The sequence below is a fragment of the Phaethon lepturus genome, unplaced genomic scaffold (genome assembly GCF_000687285.1).
Source record: "Phaethon lepturus isolate BGI_N335 unplaced genomic scaffold, ASM68728v1 scaffold34257, whole genome shotgun sequence".
Taxonomy (NCBI): Eukaryota; Metazoa; Chordata; class Aves; order Phaethontiformes; family Phaethontidae; genus Phaethon; species Phaethon lepturus.
Genome location: NW_010554593.1, coordinates 87 through 9,047, shown reverse-complemented (window position 1 = coordinate 9,047; position 8,961 = coordinate 87). Strand labels below are relative to the sequence as shown.

The window sequence follows — 8,961 nt, the reverse complement described above, 5'->3', positions numbered from 1 at the left end:
GAAGTAGACAGCGTTGCCCTTCTCTTTCCCAGCTCCTTGAAGATCTCACACAGGGACAAATAAACACTGGAGTTATGTTGGTTCCCGCAGCCCTAAAACATCTGCTAAACAAAGCAGTGAAACAAGGATTCCTTTAAGACATGGTAACATCTGAATACAACTGGAAGCCCACTGGGAATGCATCTCAGTTTTGCAGAGACCCACAAAATACCAATGCAAAAAGCACTCCAACTCTCCCTCTCCCTGATGTGAGGATATGAGGGGAGAAAGGGACTTTTAGGGCACAACAAGGAAAACAGTTTTCTTGCAAGCAGGTTGTGCAATGCAGAGCCTCAACTGCTCTATTCAGAACAGCTTTCCTTTAGGGAAAAGGAACCAACACTAACCCTCTCTGAGGCTGGAGATCTCCAAGCCAAAGCTAGCCAGTAGGCAGAGATGATCAGATGAACAAAAAGGATTTGGTAAGCCATTTGCCAGCAACAGGACATCTTCAGAGAGAAGAGAAAGGCGGCCAAGCAGCTTCAGGGCTCCATCCCGATACAGCCTGCGACCTGACAAAGAAAACGGAAAGAAACATCAGCCAGAGACTGGTGCTGTGCCACTCACACAGGGATACTTGTCAATGCTTTCCTATTCTTTCCCTGATGAACGAAGACAGCCTGCACAAACACTGCATGCACGTTTGAGCCTAGATGTGAAAGCAGTGCGCATCCTATAATACTGCTGTTCAGTGGTTTCATATACTTGCAGGCACAGGAGTCAAGTATATACTAAATTCACCGGGCAGTTGCTTACATGGGAGGTTCCTTTCATGGTACCAAGTCCTAGCAATAGCTTCAGCTTCTCCCCTGAGGAAGAATTCATCTCTTCATTCCTAACCTCCCCCCCAAAGTTGATTCTGACATGAACCAAACCAGCTCAGAGACAGTTCCTGGATGTATTTACATGCAGTCTTAAATCAGCAAAACTCCTGTTTCAGGCAGCAGAGATGTGGTGTCATTGTGAAGTACCCAGAGTCACGACCTTCTAAGGCCAGTGTGTGGTCTCAGTCAGACCAGAAGTCCAAGCCTTGAACTTAGGACTCAGCACAGCTTGTTATCAGGAGCACAAATAAGATATTTATGCAAAAGAACAGAACCCATTGTGTTCTAGCTTCCTCAAAAGTCTACAGGAACCTAAGCTAAGCAGCTTCAGTTTTCCCACAGCAAAGATAGTGTCTTCACCTGATACCTAAGCAAATGTTGCTTCCACTTTGTACATCATTTCAGTCAAAGTCGCACCCTGTAGATCCACCCCAGCTGAATGAAATGCACTGCCCAATACCGAGCTCCATTCTGGCATGCCTCAGAGCCCTCTCCCAGACTCACAGGGATAAGCACCGCACTGCAACACTCACCCCCCCTGTTCCCATTCTCCACAGGCTCTGCTGAGTAGAAAATATAATCAACAGTGGCTCCAAGCCCCATGGGCATTGTTGTGACCTCCGGGCGTCCCCTCTGTGGCAGGAAGTGGCTGTAGACAGAGGTCAGGTTGAGGCCATGCTGGATAACGCCTGAAGACCTGCACAGGGGACACAGTTTAGTGGTGGACTTGGCAGTACAGTGGTTAACGGTTGGACTCCATGATCTTAAGGTCTTTTCCAACCTAAATGATTCTGTGAACAGCCACCGTTTACCAAGGAAGGAAAGAGAATGATGGAGTGTTCAGTACTGCAGTCACAGCTGAAGTTGGATGTTACCTTGCTGATGCAACTGTCCAAACTATTTCTACTGTGTGAATACATAAAAGACAGTCTTTCAGAATTATTCACTCCACTTACACCAAAGACAAAGCAGACTATGAAGTTCCTTTGTCTCCAATACCCCGTCCTGTCTATAGCCTTCATTCTCAACCTGACCTACACTGACAGAACAGCACCCAGCTGCTGGGACAACCCTGGGTGGACCTGGCTCTTCCAGATAGCCCTCCTTACTCTCTTCCACCCTCACATTTATTTCACTCTTTACTTCAGCCAGATTTTCAATGCTCAGGAAAATGAGACCAGGCTTGAAGAGTGGGGCCACTGAAGGTGCACGAAATTACCTTGGGATGGATGGCTGGGGATCAAGGTCTTTCACCACGGTAGCAGGCTTGGGCCAGTGTGCAGGGCGGTCTGCAAAGGAGCAAAGAGATTCCAGCCAGACCTACACAGATCCTGGAACAGGCTGCTCATCCCAAGTCTGAGAAGTTTCTCCTGAGACCAAATGAATCTTTTTGCCCAAGAAGAACAGATAGCTTCCAGTCACAGGCACCTTAAAGAAAAATATTCAAAGGAAACCCCAGCTCTAAGACTAACAGGAACATCCTGAGAGCAGATCAGTGCAAACAACTGAGAAGTCATATTCTGTCTTGCTAAGGACATGTCCTTAAAGCACTTACTATTATCACAGCTCAGGATAGTTCAACCTTTGCTCTCAAAGAAAGTTCATTTGCCTTAGCTTAAAGCTTACTCAAAGGGTGTCTAGAAAGGCAGAACAGAAATAGACAGAGCCATGCCACAAGGCCCAGAGGTAAGGCAGTGTCTAACGGGTACCAGCATCCAGAGACATCTATTTTGTGGCCACTGTAACATTACAGTCTTCAGGTTTGTTCTCCCTCACCAAAAATCTTGAAGTGGAAAAAAAGAAATATATATTTATTTTTCACCTTATACGAAACAGCCTCCAAAAGAAGCTGAATCTCAGTGCATCTCAAGGAACACAGACAGTGTCTATGAGGGTAGTAAGACTGTACTCCTCTGAGCTCCCACGGAATCCATTAGCAGCCACACAGCCACAGAAGGCATCCTTCTGTCTTCCCCTTTTCTCACCAGAAATGAGAAATCTCCACCTCATGTTTTCATCAAAATCGAGTTAGGAGAGTCATAAGCTGAAAAATCTCCCATTAATACCTGGTTTAGCATCTGTCACACCTTCCAAGAGGACCAGTTGCGGTGGTCGTTCACAGGCAACATCGCAAAAATGAAACTGGAGCAGGAAGTCCCGGCTGTACTTACGTCTGCCTGCAGAGAAAGATACAAAGTTAAAAGAAGAAACAGGAAAGTCATATCTACAGGGAACATCTGCATACTCTTTAGACCTCTTAGACCTCTTTAGTTTGAGAGAGGTTTTTGTGCCCAAGCACTCTGATACCATGAGAATGGGAATCACTTAGTAACTTAAATGTAGAACAGAACAGATGGGTAAATGTAGAAGAATGAAGCACAGTTATTGCTATCCCTTTAGCTAATGCAACAGTCACAGTCAGCACCTTGATGAAACAAATTAAGAATTTCCCCTCTGAGACACCACAAATTCAAGGGACTTTTAAGCACATCAGTTAGTGTGCAACTCAAGGAAATATGTGCTGAAAAAGAAAAAATAATTCTGGAGAACAGGCTGAATACAAGTTCCACATTCAACTTTCCAACAAAAGCTATTCAGTGTGGGCTCCTTTTTTTTGAATCTTCTCTAAGGGCAGTAGAGAACAGCCACAATTGTAACTGGGCTCTTAGGAAGGATTTCCTAATAGTGGTATGCAAATACTGCCCAAAACCACTCCCACAAACACCTGCAGCTGAAAGCTGTGGCTGCTGAACATGCTTTACAACTGCACAAAATTGTAAATCTGGGAATATGCAAGAGATATGTAAAGCAATGGTTACTGGTACGGGAACATTCAGCTCCTGACTAGAGAAAGAAAATGGCAGAAATTAGGCTACAGCAATAGCCTCCAGAAAAATTTAATTTAATTTATATACCAAGAAAATGTACAGAAGAAGATAAACTTTGCTGAGTGTCTCATGCCCAACCTACTCAAAGAGACAGCAAGGTCCACAAACTGTCCATCCTCAGCAAATTCATGTTCAGTGCACACTGGAGCTCACCTAGTTTCTTTGGCTGGCACAGGGTGACATACTGGCAATTGTCCGTTACACCCAGTGAGCTTGGCCATAGTGGGGCTTGCAGTTTCCGTGAATACAACTGTTGGGAAAAGTCTTCCTGACCAGATACCTGCAAGGAGGCCAGAAACAGGAGAGGAAACACGAGTAACACCGAGCACAACTTTTGCAAGCTATAAACAACGTACGTATATACACTTGCCAAGAGCAAGACAGTAGAATGCCCTCATAGAAAAGCATGAACTAAGCTATTCAGAATATGGTGCAGATATAATAATCCTTCAGCTGTGGGGGATGGATACAATTTGCTAAAAGTCACCTGGCAAGATACTTTCCAGGCATCTATTATTGAACTGATGATTTAGCTTGAAAGCCAATGATGTATTTGATCACAGATACACAGTAACAGGTAACCACAAGAGGCTCTAGCATAGGTACCCATTTCAAACTGTTTTCAGATCAAACATCCATATTCCATATAAAATTTCAGTAAGTTTTGGCAGAGTTGTACTCCCCTACACTTCCAGTCACCCAGGCACAAAAATCCCATAGCAAGGGAGAACCAGGACCTGAGATTAAGTGGCCTATTATCACTGGCCTGCTTCAAGAGGAACCAAAAAAACAGTGGCAGAAACAAAACACAAGCATTTGTCTGCTTTTTTCCCCAGCAGTGCTGGAGACATTGGGGAAGACTGATGAATAACTGAATTCAATATTTGGACTACTTCCTCACGAGAGAAAGAATGCAGCCATGCATTTCTCCAGCAGCATGTAATAAAGAGCTACCCAATCCCAGTTCTGGCTGGCACCTACCTTCCAGGCTGGCATCCCATGGTAGTAAAGTTCACCGTTCCGGATGAGTTTGTAGAGTGGAGAATCAGGTACAGAGTTCAGGTCTCCACACAAGATGACAGGATAGTAGCTACCTTCAGTAGTTTTTGCAATTTTGTCGATCTCTGCTAGGAGCAAGGCCATTTGGGCCAGTTTGATATCTCCCCGCCGGGGATTGAACAACACATGAGTGTTGGCCACACACAAAGGACTGACTACCTTCAGATCTACATCCTCCGGGAGCAGAGGCTGTAGCAACAGCACCAAGCCCACGTTATCCCGATTGAGGATGTCCAGGCCAGGCCGGAAGTATTCTATGGGGCTGAAGCTGATCAGCTGGAATCTGCTGTGCTTATAGCACACTGCACAGCCATCTGTCTTCGTCCCGGTTCTCCGTTTATAGAAGCATGCAAAGCCTGAAAAGAAACCATCACCTATTAAAAGGTTTATTCATTCACTACCTCAGGCTCCTCCCATCAGCTGAGGAGTTCAGCAAGTCTGCATAGCAGAAGAGGTTCCTACTACATTTGGGTACAGCATTATACCCAATTCTGTTCCAATAATCACAGTTTATCATTTATCATTGAGGGTATTTTCTCTCGCCTTGTCCTTCTAGGACTCTCTCAGTTTTGTTACTCTGATCCGTCAACTCTGAGAAAGATCATTTACGAAGGAAAGGATAAAGGTCTAGGCAGACAGTTCAGAAGTAGGGCCAGCAGCCACCCAACAAACAGGTAGAGCTCTCTCAAGACTGAGTGCTTTGAAAATGTTAAGCAGGAAGCACTGCTTGGCCAGTCCCATGAGCTGGAGGTACAGCCACACAATAGCAGGACATACCCATCTCCTTGAACATCGGTTCCAGCTGCTCCCAGTAATGGTTCTCTTGTACCTCCTGGAGACACAGAACCTGGAAGGAAGGCAGAGACCTCACTCGCTCCACCAGTATTTGCTAGTTACCTTGTTATGGGGAAGGAAAAAAGCAGAAAAGCGCACTCACACACCAACCCTGCAACCAGAAAGGTCATCATTGCGAGACTGTCCTGTACTTTCCAGATAGAGAGCAATAACTTTCTGGGTCACATTAGCGTATCATACAGTTTTCCAGTAATGAGGGAGAAGATCCTTCATCACACAAAGAGGACTCAAGGAACAAAGTCATTAAGTCCTCTTCTATGCAGGCTTCCCCTCCATTGCTGCCTTAGAAACCTGGTCCTTTCCTCCCCAAATACACAACATCTCTTCTTCCTCTATTTCTGCTGTTTAAAGAAGTTAAGCCCTGCTTACACTTCAAAGTGTAATTAGTTCCTACAGTAACACAATCAAAGCAAGATAGATGCCAAAAAAAACATATGCACAAGGCCTCAAACACTCTCAGAGGAATCAGTGTTCAGTTACCAAGCGAGCAGTATCTTCCTAAGACTTCCCCAACACTTTTTTTTTTTTTTTAAATGCTGTTAGATCAAACAAGGAATTCAAATTCTGGTACCACTGATTTGGGAAGGGCTCAGTCATACTCACATCAGGATCCCAGTGCTGGATCTCCTGCAAAAGGTTTGGAAGGCGATAGTTCCAATTCAGGATGTCTGGATGGCAGTGTAGATAGAGATCAAGGCCCTGCTCCACCAGGTCCTGGGCAAGGATGTTGTAAGACATGACTCGAAATTCAAAGACAGGAGTGTTTTTTGAGACCTGCTCTAGCACACAGGGCTGGACAGAAAGATCCTCCCAGTCTCTCCATAAAATCTCTATATGCAAGAGACAAAAAGCTAAGTTACAACCAGGCTGGGTACTCTGCTGCCACTTTGGTGCCCCAGGACCCAGAAAATAGCCATTCTCATTCTCCAAGCTAGGGTGTTCTAGCCTCTGAGAAAACTCTCACCCACTCTGGTTTTCAGGTGCTCTTTTTGGATGCTTTTGGGAAGTTTTCAATGGGGATGGCATAACAGAAGACCAGAGTCAAGCATACTGAAACACTTGACCAGCTTTTGGGTGCTTTTTATATTATAAAGGCAGCACTTGGGAAATTAACATATGCTGATGTTCAGACCAGAGAGCCTAATAGCACAGAGACTACTAGCTGAGAGCAGCCCTCCCTCAGCAAAAAATCACTTTATAGTTTTCACTAGCAGATCCTGTCAATTCTGCATGGACAGATACAACTGATGTCTTCCTGACAGCAAGCCCAGACACGATAATCTGGCTATATTGACTGCAAATGCAAATCCCAAACCGAACACTAGATTCAGAGCTGTTACTACTGACCGTGGTAGGGTAACTCTGTTGGGAGATGACAAAACTGTACTGTATCCTGAACGGGCCAGGCTGGGGGCTCCATTGGCACTGACTCTGCATGACGCGCTAAGCTCCAGGCAAGCACAGCAGGGTCTTCATTCTGCACGTCTACATCGATAGTGGCACAGCCAGCTATCTGGTGATCCGTCTGTGGCACCACAGCTGCCCAAGGGGCACTGTCTGCTACAGCCACCATTTCCTCTGCTGGTAATTTTGCCAGTTCAGTCACTGCATGATCTTGTGGTTCTGAAGAAGCCAAGGCGTGTAGCTCTGTGAGTTGCTGCCCAGCACACTGGGTGACTTCTGGAGCCGAATTCAGGTCACTGAGGCTAGTCATCAATAGCTCTGAACCCTCTAACCAGTCACTAGTGAGCGTAACTGACACTTTCCCCACAGCTGGAACACTCTCACTGGCTGGCAAATTCCCTGCTCCTTCCTCCAGCCACTGCTGGAGAAGGGCTTCTTGCTCTTCTGGGACCGACCTTCTTCTGGTCGCAGCAAAGACACCATCTATCTGGGTGGACGTGCTCTTCGCCAGAAGCACATTCTTTCGACACGTAAAGAAAGCATCTGCCATTTAAAAAACAAACAAAATCAACATAAGACTGATGGAAATGCTTTCTCACTCTTTTTTCCTATGCATTTGCTGTAACTCTGTGCAATACAACCATTCAGTATAGCAACTCAAACAACTGACTTCTCTTAAGAAAAGCAGTTAGAGTCTGAATAACTTACCCTGCCTCTTCCTGAACGCTAGGCCAAAGTCCAATTCTGGTTATGTTAGTCAAAGTCACTGAAACTGTACAGGATGGCAATGGCTTTACCAACTTTAGGGAATGCTATTCTAACTTAGGCAGTGCTGCAGCCAATCAGACAAGCTAAAAGGCCTTGTGGAAACTATCAGCTCTCAGCCACACATGCAAAGGCACAGTCTGTAGAAGTTAGCTGACAGGGTGCATGGCCTAACAAGCCAAGCTCTTGTAGATGACCGCTTGGAGCAAGTTTCTTTCCAAGGATTGAGTAAGAAGGTAGTGCTATGCTAAGAGGATCAAACATATCACAAGAATGTGTTGTAGAAGAAAAACTGTTCTGTTATTAAGAGATGAAAAATAAAGACACAGAGGGACCAACATGTGCAGTTAAAAGCCTTATTAGTGAGAATATATGCACAAAAGAAGTCCTGGTAAGAATTACAGATCACCTGATGACTGACATCTGCGGTAAAAAATTAAAAAAAAATGCTGTTAATGTTACACTTGAATATCCCAATATTGGTGGGGTAAAGTAGAAAAAGACAGGGCTTCTTCTAACTTATCTATATAAGAGATGACGGCATTTACATTTTGCTACAAATTCTGCAGAGAACAGAATCCCGAGTAGTAGTCAGTAGTAGGAGTCCCTACTGTTGACTAGCAATTTCTGTTGTCTACAGATCACTTTTTCTCTACCGTACCCCCGTGACAGTCAGTCAGCCAGAGCAGTAACATAGAGGAGTCAGCAACATCCATGTATGCTTCTACCGTATCTTTTGTGTCAAAGCTTTCTGTATGCATCAGAAATGGAGCTTGAAGAACCACATTCCTCTCTGTAGTTTTGTAAAGTTCATGATGTCAGAAACACCAATGAACGAGGGTAATATTTTCACACACCACTAGGCAGGCACGGCTGTTCCAAGAGTCTCTTAGTAAAGGAGGTGAATTTGAGAGGAGTCAGCTGGGTGTTTGCTATGACCACAGCCTGCCGATGGCTGCTACATGCCCGGGGACAGGTTCAGGCAGGAGGGTGGTTTTACATCAGCACAGTCACCAAGGACTGCAGCAGGATCTAGGAAACTAAGTGAAATATTGATGCATGCAAAGCAAGAGTCACTCAGTCAGTCACTCGCAGTGACACCCGGGCAGTCACAGACCTCAGAGCAG

General features: G+C 45.2%; 1 protein-coding gene across 1 annotated transcript; it reads right to left on the bottom strand.

Moving 5' to 3' along the window:
• Window positions 1–247: 247 nt before the first annotated feature.
• ANGEL1 (angel homolog 1 (Drosophila)) lies at window positions 248–7,612 on the bottom strand (the record flags this gene model as incomplete). The annotated part of the gene is made up of 9 exons (XM_010291910.1): window positions 248–551; window positions 1,397–1,560; window positions 2,083–2,152; window positions 2,930–3,040; window positions 3,905–4,031; window positions 4,733–5,166; window positions 5,588–5,657; window positions 6,269–6,495; window positions 7,013–7,612. Coding segments are annotated over 9 exons (1,973 nt in total), but the record flags the coding sequence as incomplete, so codon positions are not given.
• Window positions 7,613–8,961: the final 1,349 nt, after the last annotated feature.